This window comes from Sceloporus undulatus, chromosome 4, assembly GCF_019175285.1.
Source record: "Sceloporus undulatus isolate JIND9_A2432 ecotype Alabama chromosome 4, SceUnd_v1.1, whole genome shotgun sequence".
NCBI classification, from domain to species: Eukaryota; Metazoa; Chordata; class Lepidosauria; order Squamata; family Phrynosomatidae; genus Sceloporus; species Sceloporus undulatus.
In genome coordinates, this window is record NC_056525.1 from 216,774,447 (window position 1) to 216,800,519 (window position 26,073).

At 38.0% G+C, this 26,073-nt stretch overlaps 1 protein-coding gene across 2 annotated transcripts in view; it reads left to right on the forward strand.

The window, feature by feature from the left end:
* SLC26A7 (solute carrier family 26 member 7) overlaps positions 1 to 26,073 on the forward strand; it is a 156,202-nt gene that overhangs the window by 101,153 nt on the left and 28,976 nt on the right. Inside the window, exons 7-12 of one of the 2 annotated variants that reach the window (XM_042466074.1) lie at positions 2,542 to 2,624; positions 7,924 to 8,071; positions 9,871 to 9,984; positions 14,826 to 14,903; positions 17,769 to 17,864; positions 24,057 to 24,163. In XM_042466074.1, the coding sequence (XP_042322008.1) occupies positions 2,542 to 2,624; positions 7,924 to 8,071; positions 9,871 to 9,984; positions 14,826 to 14,903; positions 17,769 to 17,864; positions 24,057 to 24,163 (626 nt within the window). The remainder of the gene's footprint in view (positions 1 to 2,541; positions 2,625 to 7,923; positions 8,072 to 9,870; positions 9,985 to 14,825; positions 14,904 to 17,768; positions 17,865 to 24,056; positions 24,164 to 26,073) is intronic. The other variant, XM_042466075.1, reaches the window with a different exon arrangement.

The window sequence follows — 26,073 nt, forward strand, 5'->3', positions numbered from 1 at the left end:
ACAATATAAATAAAATACTGTAGCTTTAGTGTTGAGGTGGTTTATGTTGTTATTGGGATGGTTTAGTGTTGGATTATGACTCTGGAGGCCAGGGTTTGATTCCCAGCTGAGCCATAAAACCCATTGGGTGACCTTGGGCAAAGTCGCATGCGCTCAGCCTCAGAGGAAGGCAATGGCAAACCTTCTCTGAACAAATCTTGCCAAGATCTTCCCTTAGGGTTGCCATAAAACAGAAACAACAGCAGCAACAACACGAGCAAATCAGGCTTGAACTCTCCCTAGAAGCCAAGATAACTAAACTGGGACTGCTGTACTTTGGCCATATCATGAGAAGACATGACTCACTAGAAAAGGCAACTAATGCTTGGTAAGGTGGAAGGAAATAGGAAAAGAGGAAGATCGCATTCCAGGTAGTTAGATTCAATAGGGAAGCCATGACCCTGAGTATGCAAGACCTGATGAGGGCTTTGATGATAGCGTGACATGGAGGTCTCTCATTCATGGGGACATCATGAATCAATGTCAACTTGAAGGCAGTTAACAACAACAACGTTTGATATAAAATCCAATTCTTCTTGCCCCATCCCCACTCATGCAAATAATCTCTGGATATTTTTATTGGAGGGACTATGCATTCACTAATTTTATGGAAATATATTTTGCACATTTATGCAAACACCAATAAAATTAATAGCATCAGCTTACATGCACATAAGAGAAACACCATGTGTGTCTGTGTATACACAGTAGTAATTCTAGATCTAGGTGTATATCAGCAATGCTTGACTTTTGTCATATTATTTTTAGTGCTGTTTATTAAAATATGTTTATACTGCCTTTCATCATATAAATTCAGGCTGATATTAAAAATTCATCAAAAATCCTGAACTAATGCACAATAAAAACATTTGCAATTGCCACAAGATAGACTATACAGACATTCATGTGCAATACTAGCAGGGCAGAAGTCAGGGGGTTATGTGGGTATCCATGGCCCTTGCCTGTGGACTTCCTAATGAGAACTGTGAGAACAGAATGTTGGATTAGACAGGTCTTTGGTCTGATCTACCATGGCTTTTATGTAAGCAATGCTCTGAAACATTCCTGCCCTTGTGGCTCTCTTATAGATTGTCACACATTTAATACAAAAATATGACAAGAGGTTGAAAGTGTTTGCAGTAAAGTGCAATTACAGGGCTCTCATGATGGGAATGGGAGCATTGCTTTATTGTGATGTTTGATCACAGGAATATCAGCAGAATGTTCCTATGAGCTCTTTTGGGATCTCTATACTAAGAGCATGTATTCTGCAACACACATTGAAGTATGAGGAATATGAAAGGGCAGAGCTCATGTTGCATGCCCATGTTACCCCGCCTCTCCAACCTGGATGGCAGAATAGACTTTTCAGTGTAAAAAGTCCTAAACTAAGACGTAGACCCAATATGGTACTCACCACCTCTAAAATTTATAACATGATGGCTAATCAATGGTCCCAATCTATGTGAAGAAAGTATGAGTCTAATGGCAATGAATACTTACTATTACAGGTGAGCCTATGCCAGGGGCTGCATCTGCACTGCAGAAATAATCCAGTTTGACACCACCTTAAATACAATGGCCCAGTGCTATGGAATTCTAGGAACTGTAGTTGTGTGAGACATTTGGCCTTTTCTGTCAGATAGTTCTGGTGCCACAATGAACTACACTTCTCAGAATTCCATAGCATTGAGCCATGGCAGTTAAAGTGGTGTCAAACTGGATTATTTCTGCAGTGCAGACACAGCTTGGGTTGCATTTCTGGACTTGCAATTTAAATTAATATTGATTTAAAGCGGGGGGGGGGGCAGTTCCACAGGGAATAATTGGAGACCATGGGGATGCATTCCGACAGTGTTCAAGTAGCTACAAACTTAATCATTTTACTCAACCCAGCACTAATTTTAGAGATATTTAAAGGACACAGCATTAAAACCCCTGTTCCAGACAATAAGATCCTAGTTGCTCACTCCTCAGATAAACAACCTGAGGAAACGCCTTCCAGCCACATCAACATGTCAAGATTCCATTTTCTTCTTCTTTCTCATGCTCTCCCTTATGAGCAGGCAAAGAAAAAAATCATTCATTGGAGGAAAGATTCCAGCTTCTTCTTCAGCTTCACACCCCTCTTCTAAAGAGTCAAAGGAAACTCATTTGTCCAATGAAAATTTGCCCAGTTTAGTAAATGATAGTCTAGATTTTTTCCTCTCTCTCAACCCTCCCTTCTAAGCAGGCAAAAGAAAACCTTTCCTTCCAACCAATACCAAGACTGCAATTGCTTTCTTCCCTTATCCATCTTGGGTGAGACTTTGATTTGAAATGGTATAAATTGGGGCACCACAAAATAAAACTTGGCTGTACGATATTCGTTCATGTCAATATTACTACTAATCATTATGTTTATGAATATTAACTTTATTATATTAATTCCCACCCTCTCAAAACTGGGACTCAGGGTGGCTTTTTTCTTTTAGTTAATGTTTGTTTTTTCTTTATTAATAGATCATTGCTACCTCTGTTGCTTGCTATTCTGCTGATATGGAACACAGCTATGGCTTGGACATTGTGGGACATATTCCAGAAGGGTAAGGTGTTTTTAATATCGTTGTGTGTGTATATGTGGTGTAAATCTTTGCTTATTTTGCCTTTTTATAAAAGAAAAAGATTTCCAAGAATTTTCTTTCTGCTACATGAGATTATGTAAGTTTTTATGCATTTTTGATGCACATGTGTGTATGTTTTGCACATTTTGGGACTTCCTTTTACAAAACTTTTTATTTCCCCTTCTGAACATTTTTGGTGCACCACCCTCACAGAAAACAGTGTATTTTGCTTATTTTTTTTTTTAAATCGACTACATGAATTAATAGCTGAGCTGGAATGAAACTGCATCCTTGCAGATGATTGTAACCATGCTTTTTTTGTGCAAAATAAATCCCCCCCAACAAAACTACTCTTGAAATCTAAACTGTCTCACAGTGGTTGACTGATGATGTGTTGAAATACCTTTTCTCATCAAGGATGGGGAAATTGGTAAGTATCTTTTACATTCCTAAGCTACTGTATATATGTCTGTTGTTGATGTTAGCATACTTGCACCACAAGCATTCTTTTTATCCCATTACCTACTCAAAGTTTCTGTAGAGGTTTGAGGTGCTCCAATGTACAGTCAGCCCTCCACATCCATGGATGCTTTATCTATGGATTCAACTATCCATGGTTTGAAAATATTCCAAAAATGCATACATTCCCAAAAGCAAACCTTGCCTTTTCCATTTAATATAAGAGATACAATTCTATTATGCCATTGTATATAATGGTATTTGAGCATCCATGGATTTTGGCATCCACGTGGAGTCCTGGAACCAAACCCCAGCAAATACCAATGGACCACTATGTAGATCAGCCCTCTGCAACCTTGTGCTTTCCAAATGGGTTGAACTACCACTCTTATCACTCCCAGATAGCATAGTCATAATAGCTGAACACATTTTAAGAACAGTAGTTCAGCAAAGGGTGGTATAGCCAATGATTCCTAAATCATAACTTTCTGCCTCAAACTGCAAGGGTTTCTAGCTAAGGAAAAATATCCATGCACCTTTTATATTACCTAGGATCAAAAGAGTTACTTCTGACATGTCCAAAGAAGAGCTTGGACAGATACAGTAGGATTATATATATATTTTTTAAAAGAAAAAAGCACAAGAGATCCCTGTGCCATGTCACAATCAGCTTTTGAAAGTCTCCTCCATTTGTGTTTTCTTACATGTCAGTCTGGAAAACACAAATATAAATCTGTCTTTGGAGTGTGGAACTAGTTGCCCATTTATCTGTACTTTGGTTAGTGAAAAATCTGTCATTTTTCAGGCATGTTACACAGCCAAGTAGTTCCTAAGCAATTACTGATATCACATATCAGGTCCCAGCTCAAGAGAGCACTGGAACTATCAAAAAGAAATCCAAAATATAATTAAAGCATTAATAACGCACCTTTCTTATGTGCTGGACATCAAATGAGAAGATTAGTGAATAAACAGGGCTTTGAAGGTAACACAAGATAGTGGCTGACAGTATGAACTGTAAAAGCACAGTTTAAAACCAGCTCAGCCATTAATTCCTTCAGTAGCCAAAGATAGGCATTGAGTTCTTTGGTCTCTTTCACACTGCATAGTTATAGTGCTTTGATTTCACATTAACTGCTATGTCTCCATCTTATTGGTTCCTGAAATATGTAGTCTGGTAAGGCATAAAAACCTTGTGGCAGAGAGGTCTTAATAACACAGAAGGAGAGAATTTTGAAATTTTGCTTACATATGAAAACAAAATAAGTACTGTATTACCTACCATGTGGCACAGTGTACAGAAATCTTGCCTTATGGTTTATTGCAGTAATTATTGAGTTACAGTGGCAGAATGCAGGATATTAAATAAATAAATAATATGCAGAATGCATCACATGGCTATGTTTACTATGAGGTTGTTGGCATAACAATCCAAAAAAGAAAATTTTCCAGGCTCAGGCTTTGTTATAGTTCTCAGGGGAAACTGTACATTTAAAGGCACTAAGAGAACACAGAGATGAGTATGTTCTTAGTCAGCAGTCCATAATGAAGTAAATTAATCATCTGATGAACTGGGCTGTTCTCCAAAACATCACATGTGAAATAAAATTTGTAAGTCCTCTAGGTGTTGTAAGACTTTTCATTGTTTATAGTACTATAAATACCACCCATTCAATGCTGCCCTCCAGAATTGCCTTACCATGCAAATTTATGCCAGTCTGATGAAAACTAAGGCTTCAGAATTAATACAGTTACTGCTTTAACTGTCTTTACCCTATGGAATCCTGGGATTTGTAACTTGTTGTGGCACCAGATCTCTCTCTCTCAAAAAAAAACAAAAACCCTACATATTCCAGTATTCCATAGCACTGATCCCTGGCAGTTAAAGCAATAGCAATTGACATTATTTTTGAAGTGTAGATGCAGCCTAAATAAGGCTAAGTGGAGCTTACTTCCTAGTAAATTAGTACAGAATTTCAGCCAAGATATAATATAATAATAATAATAATAATAATAATAATAATAATAATAATAATTTATTTTTATCTTGCTTTTCCAATGATCAAAGCGGTGCACAGATTAGACAAAAGTACATTGAAGTAAAAAACGATAAAAACAGCATTTAAAAACAGTAACAATACAATAACAGGGCCAGCTAAGTGGGGGATCCATAAACATTGCAAGGTCATTAATAGAAGGGGTGAACCATAGAGTAACATCTCATGGGGGGAAGGCTTGAGAAAAGAAGAAGGTCTTAAGATTCTTCTTAAACAGATCTAAAGATGTGGTGAAGTGGAGCTCGTCCGGGAGATTGTTCCATGTTTTTGGGGCCGAGATAGAGAAGGCCCGTTGCGAGATCCTAACATATCGTACTGTTGGGACCTCCAATAAATTCTTCCCTGCCGACCTGAGTGTGCGGGGTGGATTATATGGAGAGAGGCGGTCCTCCAAGTACCCTGGGCCCAAGCCATTTAGGGCTTTATAGGTCATTACCAACACCTTGTATTGAGCCCGGAAACAAATAGGCAGCCAGTGAAGATCATTCAAGATAGGTGTTATGTGGTCTGACCTGGAGCATCCAGCGACCAATCTCGCTGCCATATTTTGCACTAACTGTAGCTTCCGGGTTTGGTACAAGGGTTGCCCCATGTAGAGCGCATTACAGAAATCCAATCGAGAGGTTACCAGAGCATGTACTACAGTTTCAAGGTTCCTCCGATCCAGGTAGGGGCGCAGCTGGCGTATCAACCGAAGCTGGTAACAAGCGCTCCTGACCGCCGCATCCACCTGAGAAGACAGCTGGAGCGACGAGTCCAGGAGCACTCCCAGACTGTGAGCCGAGTCCTTCAAGGGGAGCGTGACCCCGTTCAGGACTGGATGGCAAATCTCACCACCCGGACCCGGGGAACCTATCACCAGTACTTCCGTTTTCTCTGGATTCAGACTCAGTTTGTTTTCCCTCATCCAGCCCATTACCGACTCCAAGCAGGCATTAAGAGGAGAGATGCCATCCCTAGTCACTGCATCAGTCGGAGAGACAGAGAAACATATTTGGGTGTCATCAGCATACTGATAACACCGCACCCCGTATCTCCGGATGATCTCTCCCAGCAGTTTCATGTAAATGTTGAATAGCATGGGGGACAGAATAGCTCCTTGAGAGACACCAGATGTCAGTGCCCTCTTATCAGAGCAGACATCCCCCAGCTGCACCATCTGGAATCTACCTGAGAGGTAGGAGTGGAACCACTGGAGCGCAGTGCCCCCGATACCTAACTCCCTCAGGCCTTCCAGAAGGATACCATGGTCAATGGTATCAAAAGCCGCTGAGACGTCCAAAAGCACAGGGACACGCTTCCCCTGTCCATGCCCAGACGGAGATCATCGACTAAGGCGACCACGGCAGTCTCAACTCGGTAGCCGACACGGAAGCCAATTTGAAATGGGTCTAGAAAATCTATACAAATTATATAAATGTATGTTCTCTCCATGTGACCATGCAAGGAAGAAAGACTTGCATGTAAAGCTTGTATGTGTATAGCCTATTGACAGGGGGATTGTCAATCCCAATCCTCCTTCCTTTGCAGATTTTCCATGTTTTGATTATGTAATGCGAGTGATGTACAATCACACCCAGAATCCACATACTTTGCTATATGGCCAACACAGCTACTTTGAATATGTTTAATGAGAGTGATGTTGTTGTTGGGAATATGTGAAAGCAGGAAAAATTGTAAGAAAAACATTGATAAGTGTTAGCATCTAAGGCAAAGACCTCCAGAATGTATTACAATTATTTCAGTATATTAGAGCAGCTTTATTAAATGAAAGCAGGTGAGACATCATATTTTGATATACTAATAATAATAATAATAATAATAATAATAATAATAATAATGTTTATTTATATACCGCTTTTCCAAATTAGATCAAAGCAGTGTACAACAGCAAGTACAATACAAAGTCAAAATAAAACATAACAGGCCTCTCGCCCCCTCAAGATGGTGGTCGGAAGGAGGGCTTTTTCTTCTTTCAGGCAGGCAGTTGGAGCTAGCCTGCCTCTCTCCCCCCAAGATGGTGGCTGAAGGGAGGGCTTTTCTTCTTCAGGCAGACAGTTGGAGCTAGCCTTCCTCTCTCCCCTCAAGATGGTGGCTGAAGGGAGGGCTTTTCTTCTTCAGGCAGACAGTTGGAGCTAGCCTGCCTTTCTCCCCCCAAGATGGCAAACAGCATAGCCCTGAAAAATGTAAATGTTGCCTAAAAATGATCCTTCTTAAACCAAGTTAAAAAACAGATCGGGGAGCAGATTATGGTTTGTGGCTGTAAAATCATGAAATTATATCCAAATCAGCCTGCACCAAATTCTGCCTGTAAACAATTAATGGAAACCTTTCTGTTTGCAGTTTTAATACTGCCAGGTGCCTTGATTAAAAGATGCCAGTTTTTTAATACTGCCAGTTTGAATGGGTGCGTCCAAATCTAATTTTTTCTTCTTAAGTTATAGCATTGTGTTAACTTGAAAACTTAAAAGCTGTAATAAGTAAGTCTGTTTTAAATCAAAAAGAAAGTGATCTTGGACAAGTTCTCCAGAGAAGGAGTTCTCCAACTGTGGAGCACCATTGAAAAAAGCTCTATACCTGGTACCTGATATATCTTAGTCACTGTTACTAACATTAATAATCATTTGGAATTCCATTTGGAATTCTTGCACTGGACAAACGTTTTTAAAATTGAGGTAGTAAACCTTTGCCACATGGGCACAGTTGCCTTCATATTCTGACTCATAACATCCCCCCACTACATAGGATTATACTTATTTTTACAGCATACCGCCACCACAACTTCCACCTATGAACATCCTTTCTGAAGTAGTTACAGAAGCATTTGGAGTGGCACTAGTTGGCTACGTTGCATCGCTAGCACTTGCCCGTTCTTCAGCAAAAAAGTTCAACTACTCTGTGGATGATAACCAGGTAAAGGTTTTTGCTCATTGTTTCTCTGGTCGCCAAGCTTTTCCGTTTATTTGCTAGTTACATTTTTATCTCACCTATATATAATTATAGAAAATTATAATATATTAATTATATTTTTGTGTTCCTTTAATAATGTGAACTTTTATCTCTGTTTTAATTTTTGTGTGCGAAGGGAACTCGTAACATTTTTGAGATTAACTGAAAGTAAGAAGCTGGTAAAATGAGCTTTCATAGACTTGAGTCTGCTTCATCAGATGCATATTTTAATTTTTGTAAGTCCCTGGACTAGGAAAAAGACAGTAAACAACAACAACAACAACAACAACAACAACAACAACAACTATCCACCACTATAGTGCATTGATGTATTGATTATTATATTGCAATAATACTAGAAACGTTATAGTAGGATACTTGCTATTGGCTTAATAGCCTAAGTAATACTTACAGCAACCCTGTAAGGTTTTGTAGATGGAAGTTAAAGCTGACAAAACAATTGCCCTGATCCAATTGGATAAATCCAATTAGGCCCAACTAGAGTAATTTGGGCTAATTAGTCCACAGCATAATATCGCTATTGGGAGGAAGAGAAAGGATATGAAAAAATATATATTCATGGTAATGTGGATAGAGGGCATTTTCTCCCCTTTTTTGTTACTCTAGAACAGAGAATGATTGGCAGTAGATTTAGGACAGAAGAAATAACTTCTTTAGGGTATGCATAATTCATTTGCAATAATTCACTGGCAGAACAGATAGTGATGGGTATTGAATAGTTTGAAATGGGGATGAAATGAATGAGGGATGGCGCAATTGAGCTGATGGCTATATGGGGACTGTGTTTAGAAGCAACAATTCCAAGAAATCCTGGTTGCTAAGAGGCAGTAGGACAGAGGAATAGAGCTAAACTGGGTACCAGTTTGTTTCTCAGCATCACTGAATGTGTCATAATAAACTCCAGAGCTCTAAATGGCTTGTGTCCAGGAAAAGTAAGGACTGCCATTTTTCTTAGTTGTAACTGAAGGTCTGAAGAAGAGACCTCCTCCTCTTTATTTCAGTTATGAAATAACTTCAGTTCATCAACCAGATACATGGTTGATGAAAACAAAGAAAATAGGCCTTGTCAGCGGCCACACCAGAGCCTGGCAATGCCTTGCACTGAGAAACTAGACTGACACCTTATTTGTGTATATTTCTCTATATGGTGAAGAACTTCCTGTTCAAGCAGGCATTTGTCTCTCTGTTTTGATGTAATGTTAACTTTATATTAATGATCTGCTATCATAGTACTGTATTTTAATTGTACTGTATTTAATTTTAATTTTATTATAGTCTACTGCTTTAAAATGTTACTATCTGCCTTGAGTAGTGTGGAAACACTGGAAGGGTAGTTTGCAAATTCTTTTTAATGATCATCATCATCTTGCAAAGTATTTTTTTTCAAACTATTCTGATTGTTTGTCCTAACAAGAGTAGGCCCATTGGATCAATGGGATTATATAAAGTGTTAATGTATTCAGTAATCGATTCAGTGGGATTAGTCTAGTTGGGACAGACATTTGGATTTAGATTTTGAAATACAATTTAAAGAATCCTGAAATTCCCTGGGTAAAGAATTCTGTGTTCTGTCATCCAAAAAGTAACCTTTCAAAGCTCAGAGAAGGCCATGAGCTTCAATTCCGGTTGGTGGACTTCATGGAAATATGCTGTGGGATATTGAACACTGGCTCAGATAGCTTTTTGGCTTGACCCAACAAAACTCTTCCCAAGTTCTTTCTTTCTTTTCCACAAATTTCCAGGAGTTCTTGGCTCATGGCCTCAGCAATGTGATCCCTTCATTTTTCTTTTGTATTCCGAGTGCAGCAGCCATGGGACGTACTGCACTTCTCTACAGCACCGGAGCAAAAACCCAGGTAATCTATGTAAAACTTGTAGGGAATTTCGCATACACATCCACTTGCTAAATTACTAGGTGAAAGGGAAAAGCAAGTGAATTTACTGCTTCCAATGTATTCTGGCATTAAAAAAAGTCTACCAGTTATAAGGAGAAGCAGGACTGCCCCAAGACATTTTGCAGCCTAAAGTAAGGGACAAGGTAGTATTCCCTTGACCACTGCATATTCATAAGCTGATTGAATAGCCAGTTGAATCCTACTTCAGTAGTGTCGATAGAATAGCATTTTTCACCACGCCTGAGGTCAGCAGACAAGATTAATACATTAGAATGTTTTGTCTAACAAGGAGAAGAAGATTGTGTGGAGGACAGTACAAGAACAACTAGGAAACTTGGCACCTCCAGCATTTGCCACTGAATCTAATGCCTCATTTGGCATAATGGCAAGCCTGAATCTCTCCAAAACATGACAAGCTATTCTATGCTGAATCAGTTCAAAGGTCCTTTTAGTCTAGAAATATTTCTGTCCTAAATACAAACAGAGGGAGACAGTGTGGTGTAGTGGTCTGAGTGTTAGACTACAACTCTGAAGATCAGGGTTCAGTCCCCCGCTCGGCCATGGAAAGCCACTCAGTGATCTTGGGTGAATCACACACACTCAGTCTCAGAAACCCCTGTGATAGTCTCACTTTAGGGCTGCCGTAACTTGGAATTGACCTGAAAGCACATGACAAAAGCAACAAATACAAGCTGACCATGAGTGGATGCCTACAAAACTGATACATACCCAAACTATACTGGTACATGTGTCCCTATTCTCTGATTCAGATCTTTACCAAGCAGCATAAAATAAAATAAATCATAATGTGGAAGCAACTGAACAATATGTGGAAAAGATGTAAATAGTACTAATTTGCATAACCTTAGGAATAATGTTGTGAAATGACATGACACTCTATTAGATTGATAATTGTTGGGAATTGAAAATCTACCTCAGCCACCACAGTGTATTGGAATATTGGACTAGGATTTTTGGAGCCTAGCATTCAAATATCCATTGAGTCATAGAAAGTGGCTTGGTGATCTTGGTCAAGTCTCACTGTCTCAGCCTTAAAGAAACACAGTGGCAAACTCTCTCTGAACAAATCTTGCCAAGAAAACCCCTCAAGGCACATAACAATAACAAAGTTAGAATTTTCCTCCCGATAATACTGATGGGTTGTATACAACATTTCCATAATCTTCTAAATTTTCAGTGTCATCTCTATTGGTTGATACTGTTACTACACTCTAACCATGACTTTATATTTCACTGGCACAGTAAATCTGTAAAACTGACACACTAAAGAGCAAAAATTCTCTTTGCCAATGCTGTGTTTCATAATCTTTGGAACAAATAATTTTGAAAGTCCAGATATTGTGCTATGTCACATGGCGCTTCTATGTCATTTTGTCTCTGTGTCACTGTGTGCTGGCTGAATTCCAGACTGATTTATTCATGTTCTTTAGATTATAGTAGGGTTGTTTACCCCCAATTTCTAGCCACAGAGATTTATTCAATTATGAAGAACATGTCCTTGGGTGGAATAATTCCAGAGTACAAGATGGTAAAGAATGTGAGTGAGTAATAATTCAGTCACTTGCAAAGTACTTGGTTCTCTATTTGGGGCAAAGTTGTCCTAGTTCCTAATCGCATTTCATGCTCAGTATTTTGATTGCCAGATGTTATCTCATATAACATTTGATTCTTTACTACAATAATGTTTACCGTGGATTCATATGCTAAAAAAGAATACAAAATAAAATAAAATAAATTGAAACTTGCAAAAGTTACTTTTTGGACAACTCCCAGAATTGTGCAGCTATACTAGTTTAGTTTGGGAATTCTGGGAGTTATGGTCCAAAAAAGTAACTCTTCCAAGCTCTTCAATTAATGTATGTTTGAGCATCATTACCTATAATCCAGTCAGTTAGTATTTGAGCTCCTTGGATGTATAAAAGATGTTTATGGGCATGGGAGAATGTGAAGGAAATGTCAGTTTGTCTGCATTACTTTAATCATCATAATTAGGGTAGTGAAAAGGGTGATCTTTTCACACATACTTGAAGTGCTCTTTTATGGATTTTTTTTTAAAAAAAACATTGTTTCCAAAAACTGACTCCCTGAAGTAGATGGTCATTTCCCAGGAATAAAATGGTGTCCCACTTTTCTTGGGATACTCCATACTCCCATTGTTGCTAAGTCTAGTATCTCTTAATTCTTGATTCAAGAAGCTAATATCTTCTTGCTCTGGCTGAAGGCAATGGAATCCTCTCCTCCTTTTTATTTTATTTTTTTTATCTGCTGGTGAAAATTCTGGATTATGAGTGAAAGTCAGCCACTGGAGCTGTTCATAATGGAGAAGATTATCTAAAAAGAACAAAAGCAATGATGGTTTTGTGATCTCAAAGTCTAGACAGAGAGACAAAGCATGTTTTTTTTAAATAGCACACCCAACAAAGTATACAGTCCTCTGTCTTAGCAAGGAAAGCTGAACCATTCAGCTATCATGAGCTGAATTCAGCTCTCCTGTCCAATCTAGGCTATCATAAAGCAAACAGAACAAAATAACAAAAGAAGGCAAAGAGGGGATTGTCCCCACTCAAAAAGAACTGATGTGGGTTTTTTTTAATGAATACAGTGGACCCTTGTTATATGCTGGGGTTTGGTTCCAAGATCCCCCGTGTATAACAAAATCCGTGTATGCTCAAGTCCCATTAAATATAATGACACAGCAAAATGGTGTCCCTCATAAAAAATGGAAAATCAAGGTAAATTTATACTTTTTTGGAACATTTTCAAACCGTGTATGCTTAAATCCGTGTATAAAAAATCCGTGTATAAGAAGGGTCAACTGTACAACATATTTAAAAACCCTTTAAGACATGATTTGAATGTGACATCATTATTTGAGTTCAGTACCCAGAATCACATCCCCTCCTCAGCATGGCCCATGGCTGTACCAGTTGGGGGATCCTGGGGTTAATAGCTTAAAAAGTAATTGTTGCCAAGTTCTGGTCATGGTATAAGAACCATATATGTTGTTATTTGCCATCATGTCAGCTTTGACTTATGGCATCTGTATGAATGAGAGATCTTCATGATTACAGGTCATCAACAGCCCTGCTCAGGTCTTGCAGCCTCAGGGCCATGGCTTCCTTGATTAAGTCCACCTATGTATAATGCCATCTTCCTCTTTTCCTACTGCCTTCTACCTTACCAAGCATTATTATCATTTCTAATGAGTCATGTCTTCTCATGATATGTCCAAAGTGAGACAGTCTCAGTTTAGACATCTCCACTTCTAGAGAGAGTTCAGGCTTAATTTGCTCTAGGATCCATTTATTTGTCTTTTTAGCAGTCCACAGTATCCATAGATCTTATCTCCATCACATTTTCTTGTTGCTTTTACTTTGGTCTCATTTTAACAAATCATGACTCTCTTCTTCCCAGCATGTAGTGCAAGAGAATGTGTGATGAGACATTTTGTTGGTGGGAAAATCTGAGGGCAGTATGAGTTTTCATCACATTCTCTTTTATATTTAACAAGAAGAAAAGTGTGGTGGCATGCAGAAGAAGCTACACTTTCCTATAGTAACTGTTCATGTAACAATAATGTCTAATTCTTCTATTCCAATATTAGCTATTGGAAGACAAAATACAACCTTTTAAAATGGGAGATACTTGCCTATGTGATGTGACCTCCAGTGCCCTCCAAAAAGGAGGAGGGGAAGAAGTTTCTTCAATGACATGTGAAATATTCACAGAGAGAAAGAAATCTAAGCATAATTGCATGGCAGAATGCCTTGCTGAAATCAGGGTTGTGGCATCTCAATAAGCATAGATAAGACTGGCTTAAGTCTGCTTTACATGGTAGTTTATTTAATAAAAGTTGTAAATCCTAGACAGTGTCAAAAGTATCACCTTCACCAGGGAATCTTAGGTTCAAATCATTCCTCAGTAGCAGAATTTGGAAAATACATTATGCCTTTTCAGATGACAGTTCCCCAAATCCCCAACTTGATTACTGGGTTGATATTACAGTTGTTATAAAAAAAATCAAATTGTCCAAATTCTTCTCTGTTATTAGGCTTCACTTCCATAGTTCAACCTTTTTCATAAGGTAGTTGTGGGGATAAAAAAGAAGGAAAATCCAACTATGTATGCCAACCTGAGATCATTTGTGGAAGGCTAGGATAAACAAAACCCTGACATTTACTTTGAAAGAAGGATCTGGAGGAATTAAAGGTTGGGGAATGCCATTCTTTTATTGTAGTTCCCCACTCAGAAAATGCAACTGGTTTTGTTACATACATATCCATTTAATAGGTAGCCCCACTCTGCATCTCATTGCTTCCATTTGGGTATAGGTTTCTTTTGAATGGAACTGGTAGGTGAATGCATGCTCAAATTTAGTGCACATTATTTAAGTAAGTCATACACTATTCATAAATAGTTTCCAGTTTAGATGTAGAACTTCTGTGGTTTTTGTCTGTGTATCCATGATTAAAAATGTGAATCCTTGTCTGTGTGAACTTTTGTACATTGTGTCTGTTGGTACTTGATCCATGTATTTCTCCTTTTGGTGGGCTAAGAGCAACCCACCACAGGTCAAATCATAAATTATCTTCAGATGCTTTCAATCTACAATCTATGTGAGAGCCAAAATCGCCTTTCCTGGCTCCTTGAACTTTTATGTGTCTGCAATGTTTTGTTATGCTCAGCAATTTTGACAAACCAACACTTTAATCTCATTTTAGACATGCTGCAAAATTTGAATAATGTGATTATTTATGCCTTTCCTTTCCAATTCTTTTTAGGTGGCTTGTCTAATATCTTGCATACTGGTGCTTGTGGTCATCTATGCAATAGGACCAATGTTATATTGGTTGCCCATGGTATGGTTCTTTTTCTTTTTTAATTACTTTTTTTTTGCAGTACATGTTTTCTCAGACCAAACTATGCTTTTCAAAAATGACTGCTCCACCTTTCATTATGATTCCATGATTATTAATGCTGTTGTAGAAGAGAGAGAACATACTAGTTTTATGTGCCAAGAACAATTTTCCCCCCCATAAAAGTCTTGTTATTTTGCTTGGATAGGAACAGGGTTGCTTGTTTTCAATGGAACTTATTGCAGAAGTCAGAATCTTTGCACCTAGTATATAATGTTGCAATAGGTTATTGAATTGGATTGGAGTCAGGGTTTCTAGCACCAGTATCAGGACATGAGGATCCATCTATTCCTCCTCCCTGTTTTGTGTTGTGCTCCCAAAATTGGTATTTGGGGGTTTTCTCCACTGAGTTCACAATAAACCATGAATACTTTTTGAAACCTCTGAAAGGGCTTTGGCATGTTCATGCTGTTATATGTTCCCATTCTACTGCCCTATGTTCAATGCATAATATGTGTTTAATCTCACCAACCCATCATTTTTACAACTGTTCAGCACAGGAAAGTAGAAAGAGTGGATAAAAGGAAGTAAGATGCAGTGGTTTCCATAAGTTATGCTGTGAACTCGAAAAGTCTCTGCTTAAAGCAATTTACAACACAATTCTGTATGGAAGCAAGTCTAGAGTGGTGTTTACTTTCGTCAAAGTGTGAATAATATTTTATTCAGGGAGTATTTGTATCAGTGACTATTAGATATAATAACAGAAAATATGGCCTTGATATTTGGGAGCAGTGCACCCTGGTGATCAAAAGTCCAGATCAAAGGACTGCTGATTATTATCTAAATTGGGATCTGGTTATAAGTTTAGCAGAGCTTGGAAATGTTACCTTTTCTCCTGCAACTTTCAGAATCCCATGTGTGCATTGAAGACTGGGGTGGGGTGGGGGCTAATTCTGGAAATTGTAGTGCTCCCTGTCCTCAAAATTTTCTCCAGATAGTTTTGCTTTAGAAATGGAGGACACTATTTAGAATGAAGAAATAGCAAAAGGGCCATGAAACTGAATATTCTTGTCTAATATTTAGTTTGACCTTAAATAATAGCCTGCTTATATGCAACTTTATGCAGAAAGAGGTCCTATTTATTGCTTGTAGATTGAATTAACTACATGCTCACTTATATGGGTGAAAGTTACCTCTGATTTAGTGTTTTTCTTCTGAGTAAATATTTTATTGAGAACATTGATATCCTGCCTAATAATTACATCAGTAAAACATTAAAATATAGTCAGAGTCACAGAACAATGAAAACAGTAGGCAATCTCCCTCTTAAAATCTTGGCACAAAACTTCATCACCATAAAGAAAATACAGAGAGCCAAACAGCTGAAAGAAATATACCTTGTCACTAAATATATGTAACAGATTCTTATCTAAACTGTTACCATGGTTAATTGTGACAAACTTGCTTACAATCAGATTTTAAAATATCGATTCTTTATTTTGTAAGAATCAGAAATAAGTATAATTCTTTCTTTAGAGTCGATCTGCCTTATTGGCTGGCTAGCAACCCATGGATTGGCTCATTTGTAGATTGGCATGCCCCATATGGTGGTGCGTAGCCATGCCACTGCTGACCTTCTGTATTTTCCCCATCCATGCCGGGTCTCAGAACTAAAACCCTGGCGATGAGCAGGTCCCACTGTACATTAGTAAAGTAAATAGTAAAAAATTCACTCTTTTTTAATTTACTTATTTTTACTTACAATAAGCTATGACCCCAAAGGGTTCATTGTTTATTTGGGTGCAACATCTGGTGGCTAGTGGCTTCTTGCAGCTGGAAGAAGATTGCTAAAATTACTGATTGCTTCCTTTGAGAATGAAGTTACCTAAAATTGCATTTTTACTGTTACTCCTCTGCCCAATATCTGCCTTCTAAGGCAGTTTCTTTACCCTGTCTAGTGGTAGAGGCTGATTCTACTACAGAAAAATAGATTCCACTTCAATATTATTAAGAACTTCCTGACAATAGGAGCTGCTTCACAGCGGCATCCACTGCCTTGGAGCATGATGAAGTGTCCTTCTTTGCAGATTTCTGAACAGTAACTGTGTGGTCAACTTTCAGGACTGCTTTGATTGTTTGATTCGGGAGTACTCCCTGCATGGCAGAGAGTTGTGGTCTCTTCCAAATCTATGATTCTATGAAAATTCTTCCTTTTTTAAACTGTGGATCAGCACAGGTGTGTCTTGGGAATGCCATTTACATCTGGGAAGTGCAGAACGTCTGAACACAGAAAAGGAAACTTGCATTTCAAAGATAACCTTAAATAACATTAGAGGAAATGAACAGGGAATAATGCAAAGTATTATATCAATTTCTATAGCTGAAAACCTATAAAACATACAGACTCAGAGCTCTTTTCTCAGCAGAAGGGAGTTATATTGCCAAGACAGCAGGTGTAAACACAAACATTTATGCTAGATAAATAACTTCAATTTTTAGTTACATTGCAGTTTTGATCAAGGGATGAGATCTCAGAGATTGCATAGTACATAGGTAGATATATTCCTGATTTTTCTTTGTGAATTAATCTCTTATAGCCTAAATATTGTCGGAATTTATTCTTGTACTTGACATTAACATGTCATGTTCATTATGCTTTTCTCTATGCTATAGTCTACAGATGTCACATATGTAGATCTTCTGTATTTTGCATTATTCATATTTGGGGGGGGGTATTAATATCTGTAATGGAGAAGTTGTCTGCAGGCTGCATGGAAACCTGCCAAGTCTTTTGCCAAAAGACTTTCTCCTACACATTTAGAGAAAATAACTGAGCTCACCTTCTAACAAATGATTTTTTCATTACAGTGTGTTCTAGCAAGTATCATTGTGGTGGGGCTGAAGGGGATGTTGATTCAGTTCCGTGACCTAAAAAAATATTGGAATGTGGATAAAATAGACTGGGTAAGTGAAATTCAATTTAAGGAGATTTTTACCCAAAGGGTCCTTTAGTTTTTGGGATAGTTTCCTTGGTGCTTACTGAAAATCAAATCCCTTTTTACCACCAAAGACAAAGATCTAATACTGACAATCAATATTAGGATCCAGTGTGGAATCCATTATTTCCTTTTCAGAAGTTTGGAATATTTGGTACATAGCTTATTTGGGAGCAGTCTGGTTTTGTGTTGCAACACAAGCAGATTAATTTTCTTAAGAATTGAATGTATTTGGAAAGTGTGAAATTTCTAAACAAACAAATAAACAAACCAGCTTAGGTCTTAATAGAGAAGAAATGACTGTTTCTTTAAGTTCAAATGCCCCTTAGGGTCAGTCAGATCATATAGCCACTTAGGTGTATGAGAAGTTATCACTTTTTCTTGAAACATGAACTTGAGCACTGGAACCCAATGAAGTATACATCTGGTGTGATAAATATTTGTAGGAAGGTTTTAGTTTGATGATTTTTGTGGGAATGTTTTGGGATCAAAAGTAAACGTTCTAAAACTCAGGTGTGAAATAAAAGGCAAGGAGTGAAGGTGAAGTGCTATCAGACACATTTTCTTGTAAAACATGAACTGCCTAATCCACCTTGGTCAGTTTCAGAAATCTCTCCACATTTAGGAAATGATTATTCAGAGGAAGATTTCTCCTTCTTCAATTAGGAGTTCTGTGAATTCGAAGGCTTTCATGGCCGGCATCCATAGTTTTTTGTGGGTTTTTCAGGCTATGTAACTGTGTTCTGGAAGATGCCAGCCACAGATGCTGGTGAAACATCAGGAATAAAGTGTTCCAGAACACAGCCACATAACCCGAAAAAAACACAAAAAACGATTAGGAGTTAACTTCAGGGAAGGAGAAAAGGAAGGAATTTGATATATAGTCTCTTGATTAGTTTCCTAATCCCGAACAGATTAAACATCCCCACAGTTTTCCATGTGGAACAAAGTTTGGTCACTGTTTCTTCCCTTTCTTACTTGTTTTGTTTTATTTGCTGCTAGAATTATCTTTCATTATGATCTTTGCTGTCAACAATCTACCTCCTTATTTGAAATTAAACAGAAAATGCTTTTAAGTAGCTGGGGTGCTGACTTTACGTAAGAGACAGATTTGAATATTTTCACAGTCTCTTAGAAATACAACTGCAACTAATGTTGTCTTTGGGCTATAGAGGATTTCTGGGGGTGAAACTAGTAGCATATTAGACATTCATGATTTTATTACAGAGAATGAATTTAAGATTGTTGTTCTTTTAAAGACATTGGAAATAATTCATAGTGATTTTTAAAAATGTATCTAAATAAGGAACATGCAAAAATGTGGGTTTTAAATAACCGGAGTTTTTATTGCTCTAGCAAGGAGAAATTGTTAGCTATTCATGATTAACTTTTAATGTCAAATTGTTATAGTAGATAGGGATATGTTTTTAATTATGGTAGTGCTGGTGGCATTGATACCAAAATGCAGTAATTGTTCTTATATGACTCAGTTGTCTTCTTGCTAAAATATTATTATTTTTTTAAAATGTGTATGCTGAGTCTTGTTCTATGTTCTATTATTTTATAAAAATGGTTCAAACATCAACAAAATTTCTTTACTCTGTATCAGAGCAGACAGAGTCTTGACATACTTATTAACAAGAGTTCTGACTGAAGGCCATAATAAACTCTAAAAGGGTGGACTTAGAGGTGAAGATATGGTTGTTTTGGCCAGTCTTACCAGTCATTTGTGTCTCATATTATGATTCAAATAAAGATGTCCCATTGCCAGAGGAGCCTTAAGGTGATCAGCAGCTTTTTCCAAATAAATATTGGTTGTGTGTTTTAGGTAGCTTTAAACTTCACTGCGGACTCATAGAGGAAGAGTCATCAAAGTTAATAAACAAGAATGAATACAGGGAAGGGAAACAGTACCATATTTTTTGGGGTCTCACCACAAATTTTACAAATAAAAACATTCTTTTTATAGTTCAGCTGTTGAGTGTAGAGAAGACTTTCTCTGTCAATAGCTGCTTCTGGCTTTGACTGATGCTACATCGGGAGAAAAACCACATTACTGCTACTGTTCTTGTCACCTGTCTTTCATCTAGGAAACATAAAGACAAGGTTGGGAAGTTTAAAATGGAATTCTTTGGCTCATTGTAGTGACTGTCAAGCCAGTACCTGCTACAGACAGATATGTGCTTCAGTCCTCATGCGTTCACAGGATTGTATGGTTTGCAGGATGCTGGAATGATGGGACCAGATTTTTTTTTAAAGTTTAAACCTTCTTTAAATTCTTGAGAAAATACCTGCTTTGTTTGAGTGGTTAAATTGAGTTTATAGTCAAAAATCCCATCTCATCTTGAGCACTGGTTTAGTTTCCTACTGTCTAAGATTTCTAGAAAGGATCATGTTGCCCCTATTTTCTCCGTGTATCCTTTTCCTACCTTTGGAATTCAAAGTCATCATTTTGAAAAGCAAGTGCTGAGCCAGCTGTTTGTACTAGACTGTACAGTTCAGTGCTTTTACAAAGAAATCACTTTATTCCAGATGAGATTGTAATTTCATTTTGGCTAATCCATTTTGTGGGATGTGAGTTGTGGTATGATTTATGTAGGAGTATATCCACTGTGAAAGAGACATGAAATAATCTGATTGCTTCAGCCAGGTACCAATTAGTCATCAGAGGAAAATTTGCCATAATTTTGGCTTCCTTAAAATCCTAACTGCAGCAATGAAACAGCCATTTTTCATCTGTTCTCCTCCTATACGTAAATATTCATTTTTCTGGTTGCAATTTACATTTTTGTTCATTGTTCCTTCTTCACCCTTCAATTTGCAGCATAAATCTTGGTTTTTTATGAGGAGCAAAACATCACTATTGCTCCATGCCTAAGAATAATAAGCAACAGTATGAAATTGTTGAAACGAGAAGCAGTTGAAACTTTCTACACAAATGCAAAATTGAATGGATTTCAGTTTCAAAGCTGTAAAAAGAAACCCTTTATTTTCCAATCATGCTCCCCCCTGGTAAAAAAAAAAAAAAAAAAAGACATGTCTGAATATTATGGGTCTTTTGGGCCAACAGACAACATTGGTTATGAGAAGGGAGCTGGCTTTGGGCATAACTACAAGAGCAGAGTAATGCATAAAATATATTATCCTGAATTATGTAAAATACTTTCTTCAGGATTAGTTCTTTATACATGAATAGTCTGGAGACTGCTGTGCTACAGACTCTCATATCTTTGTGTTGCATTTGGTACAATATTGGGTTGACCTGTGGTTGAGTTTTAGCTCTGTAATTCACTGGGTGATCTTTGATCAGTCACTGCCTCTTACCTTGGAGTTAGGAACTGTGTCCTGCAAGCCTTGTGTGGCCTTCCATGATGGTCCCTGTGGTCCCTGAAGTCCCTTCCCTAGAGTCCACTGGAACCTCAGGATTATTTTAAAACAAAAATGGAGAGTTATGACTTTTGTATCCTGCTGGAGGATTCAATTGTCAGCAAAAACAATGTGCACCATTCCATGTAAACTGTGCCTTGGCATCCAAAGTACAGTACTCTTCTCAAAAGTGACTTTCTTGGTTGCTTCCAGCTTTATCTGAAAGTGGAATATGGCCTGTAGGAATCCAGGGTCAGAAATGGGGCAGTGGTGGCCCTGAACTCCCTTCTTACATAGCCCTTATCCACACTGTGGAGATAATCCATTTTGACACCATTTTAACTGCCATGGCTCAATGCTATGGAATTCTTTGAGTTGTTGGGTTTTTAAAAGACATTTAGTCTTCTCTGTCACAGAAGTCTGGTGCTACAATAATTTGAATTCCATAGCCTTGAGCCATGACTGTTAAACTGCTGTCAAACTGGATTAATTCCGCAGTGTGGATTTAGCCACTTTTAAAGAAATGTTGCTTGAGAATAAAGCTGTCCAAGAACTGCTAAGAGCTTCTTCCAGGAAGAGTAAGATTAATAATCTGGAACACCTTTTTAAAATGTGTGTCATGTTGATTTCTGCCCTCTCATATTGCCATTTTTTTTAAAAAAAGTTTCATTTTACTTCCATTATCTTCACTGTTGATCTTCCTCATTCTTTCCTTCCCTTCTTCAAAATGTACTTGTGTCCACAGATCCTCCACAATGCTGTTAGCTGGATGTGCCAAGGGTGTAACTACAGGGGAACAGGAGGTGCAAAAAGAGGGCATTGCCCTAAAACAATCATTCTGGCCCCTCATGATTTTTCCCCATCAGTCTTCAAATTTTTAATAATAATAATAATAATAATTTGTTTTATTTATATACCGCTATTCCAAAGATCATAGCGGTGAACAGCAAGTAAGCTAATTAGCAAGTAAGCTAATTTGCCCCCAACAGTCTGGGTACTCATTTTAGCGACCTCGGAAAGATGCAAGCCTGAGTCGAGCTTGGGCCCTTTTGCTGGTCTTGAACTCGCAACCTTGTGGTTTTGAGTGAATGGCAGCAGTACAGGCATTTAACCACTGCGCCACCAGGGCTCCTTAGCATCCGCAAAGTGAAACAGTGAAAATTGTTCACACCTAGAGCTCTTACATTTGTTGCATTTGTATTCCCTGGTGACTCTGCCTGTATTTTTTCTTTGGATACCTAAACTGTCTTTCTAAAAGCTAAACTGAATGTTTAAGTTACAGCAATGCCAGACATTTGGGGACTAAAGGAAAATTTCATTGTGGGAGCAGAATTCTTATTTGGGGGACAATGTCCTCATTTTACATCCCAATAGTTAGTAATTTTTAAAAAAATAAATCACTAATCTCATTTTTACAGATTGATAGTAGAGTCATATCAAATTTAACTAGTTCTATGCCAAATGATAACATCTTACAATGTCAGTGTTGAGGTTTACTCACAGAGTTGTAGGTTAAGACTTCTATGATATCAAAGAAAAGGAAATGCTGTGCTTTGCAGAGCCACACAGGCAGTTACTTTGCAAAGAATTACATGTGGCAGTATAAAGCTGTAACTGTCCATGGTACCTATGTGTCTACTTCCCTTTTAATACCCATCCACAGAAGTGGGCTTGCAGGCTTTAATGAGAGATAGGCAATACACACCCTCTAGATTTTGTTGGTCTTCAACTCCCTGCATCTGTAGCCAACATAGCCGGTGCTGATGGATGCTTTGAGCTGGAACATGAGGAGAGCCACATTTTGCCCACTCCTGCCCTAAATCTAGTTGTTCTGGCCAACTAGAGTAGACCGATTGAGACAATGGAAGGTCCAGTTGTTGATTTACAAAATTCTCACTGAGGCAATTAATCTACACCAGCTGAGACTAGCAATTGGAATTGGGCCATTGGTTTAGAAGGCTCTGTAGTCCTTTGAGCAGCCTATAGGAAAAGCCAGTATTGGCTTCCAGTTATATGATCAACAGTTGTGCAGTAGATATGTGTATACAGTGGTACCTCGGGATACGAAATACCCAGGTTACGAAATTTTCGGGATACGAAAAAATCCCATAGGAAATCATTGTTCCGGGTTACGAATGTTTTTTCGGGATACGAAGAAAATTTTTGGTGCTTTTTTCGGCTTTTTCGCACGAAACGCGGCTTTTCCCCATTAGCGCCTATGGCAATTCGGCTTACGAAGGCTTTTCGGGTTACGAAAGCGGCCGCGGAACGAATTAATTTCGTAACCCGAGGCACCACTGTATGTTACCTCAAGGAGAAAGAATCTCACAAGATGATTGAATACCCTGCTTTTCATATGTGCACTGGATGTGTTATGGTTTATCTCTAAACTGGAGCTGTTCATTAAGTTTCTTGCATTACACCCACTTTGACAGTGTGTTGGTCGATTGCATGCATGCATGCTCAGTATTCTGGACAATTTTGGCGGAAGAGTGGGCTATAAATACATTGTTATTGCTATTATTATTATTATTATTATTGTTATTGTTATTGTTATTATTGTTATTATTTTAATATTCTTTTCTTTTGCCAGCTCAGAAAGCCAATATGTATTCTGTGATGTGCAGTTACAAATATTGCTTGACAAATCAAAACCTGCATCTTAGATCTAAAATCCAATGAAATGTTTCATATCTCGGTGTTCTAATTACAATTATAATGATAAAAATAATTATATTGATAGAAGGGGCTATGAATTTAAAAAGCTAATGGCCTTTTTTGTTGTTCCTTACAGAGTATATGGGTTAGTACCTATGTGTTCACAATTTGCTTTGCTGCTAATGTTGGATTGTTGTACGGTGTAGTCTGCACTATACTCATAATGGTTTTCCGTTTTCCAAGGTAAGACATTTCTGTAAATATTGGAAACATATAATTTTATCTACTTATAGAAATTGTATCAATTTGCTCCATTTAGTGCAAAATCTGTTGCTACCCATGTATGCCAGCTTAGCTTTCATGCCTTTCTCCAAAGAACCCAGGTTTGCACAGAATCCTGATAACTGCTTGGAATTCTGGACCCCATATTATAAACAATGGTGTTCAGATTCCCTGAGCAGAAGAAATAACTACTAAACAAGCCTGAAGACCAAAGTAAGCACTATAGAGGAAACAGGAGGTTGCCAAACTTACTTGGCCATGTTGAAACAAATGTGGGATCTGGGGATATCATTTGTAGAAGTTAGTTGCTGTGCAGGTGGATGGTTAAGAGCATGTCTCTTGCCCATTTGGTTGGATCCAGACTTAGTCATGCTTACAATAGACTTATTGAACACAATGGCACAAGATGCTAATGAGGCTAACTTCAGTTGATGTAAGTGGAGAGATCTTGTAGCACCTTTGAGACTAACTGAAAGAAAGAAATTGGCAGCGTGAGCTTTCATAGACTACAGTCTACTCAGTCTATGAAAGCTCATGCTGCCAATTTCTTTCTTTCAGTTAGTCTCAAAGGTGCTACAAGATCTCTCCACATACTGATTCTACAGACTAACATGGCTATATCTTTGAATTCCATTAATGTGAGTCTCTTCTAAAATCTAGATCCAGTCTATTGATTCTTCCTTGCAAATATATCCAGTGCAAATGCTTCCTTGAAAAAGGTTTCTTTTTCCCCTGCTTCTGTGAGAGGAGAGTGGGAAGGGAGCAAGGAGAAAATGGAAGGAAAACAAAATAGGGTGCTCTCTCTTATTTTCCCACCAAGGCTTCTTCATGGGAAAGAAACTGATCTTCTTTTCCTTGCCACAGTTATCCATTATGGATATCCATTCATGAAACTGTTCTTTCATGAACAAAACTTGTGTAGGATGTTCTGGGGCAGTGAGAAGAAGGCAGAGGAGCCAATTTTAAGAAACCTAGAGAATCTACAGTGTTTATTCAAAAGTGCAGAATGCCCATCGTACCATGTAGGGCAATCTCATGTATGTTTACAAACGTTTCACCAAGTTCAGTAGGATATACATTCTTCAATCAAATGATTTAGGATTTTAGCTTTTCTTGTGTTTTTAGGAATTATGGATTAGAAACCTTCAGTATACCTTTCATGGAGAGAGAAAAGGCACACCTGACAACTGCTTCTGATTCTGCTATGCTCCCACAGTGTCTAACCCCCCCACACCCCTTGGATACACACAGGGTATCTTCACTCCATGCTGCTTTTCTAGGCCTTTAACATGGCTGAGAACAGTGTAGTTTTGTACACGTACAATCAGTTTATATTTCTGGAGTGTAGGGAGAATATATTAGGTATGGCATTACCTTTCTTCTCAGTATACATCTGTGGTGCTGATAGTTGTTGATGTGGTGTGCCTTCAAATTGTTTCCAACTTATAGTGACCCTAAGGTGACTCTATCATGGGGGTTTTGGGTAAGATTTGCTCAGAGGATGTTTGCCTTCCTCTGAGTTTGAGAGGATGTGACATGTCCAAGGTCATTCAGTGGGTTTCATGGCTGAGCTGGGAATCCAACTCTGATCTTCAGAGTCATAGTCTAGCACAATAGTCTCATGCTACTGATAGTGCCCCAAAGCAATGAAACTAACAGAATTTCAGAGTGGATCCAAATAGATTTTTTACATTTAAAAAGTATAGTAACCTGGGCGCTTTGAACATGTAGGCTCAGATGAGGAGTGCTTACTTTCATGATAAACAAGCCAAAAGATGAGCATGCTATTTCTTATGATTATTATTAGCATTCTTGAGAACATAATATTGGCACTTTGATTAGAGCTTTTCTTTTGATAAAAGAGCAGGAAT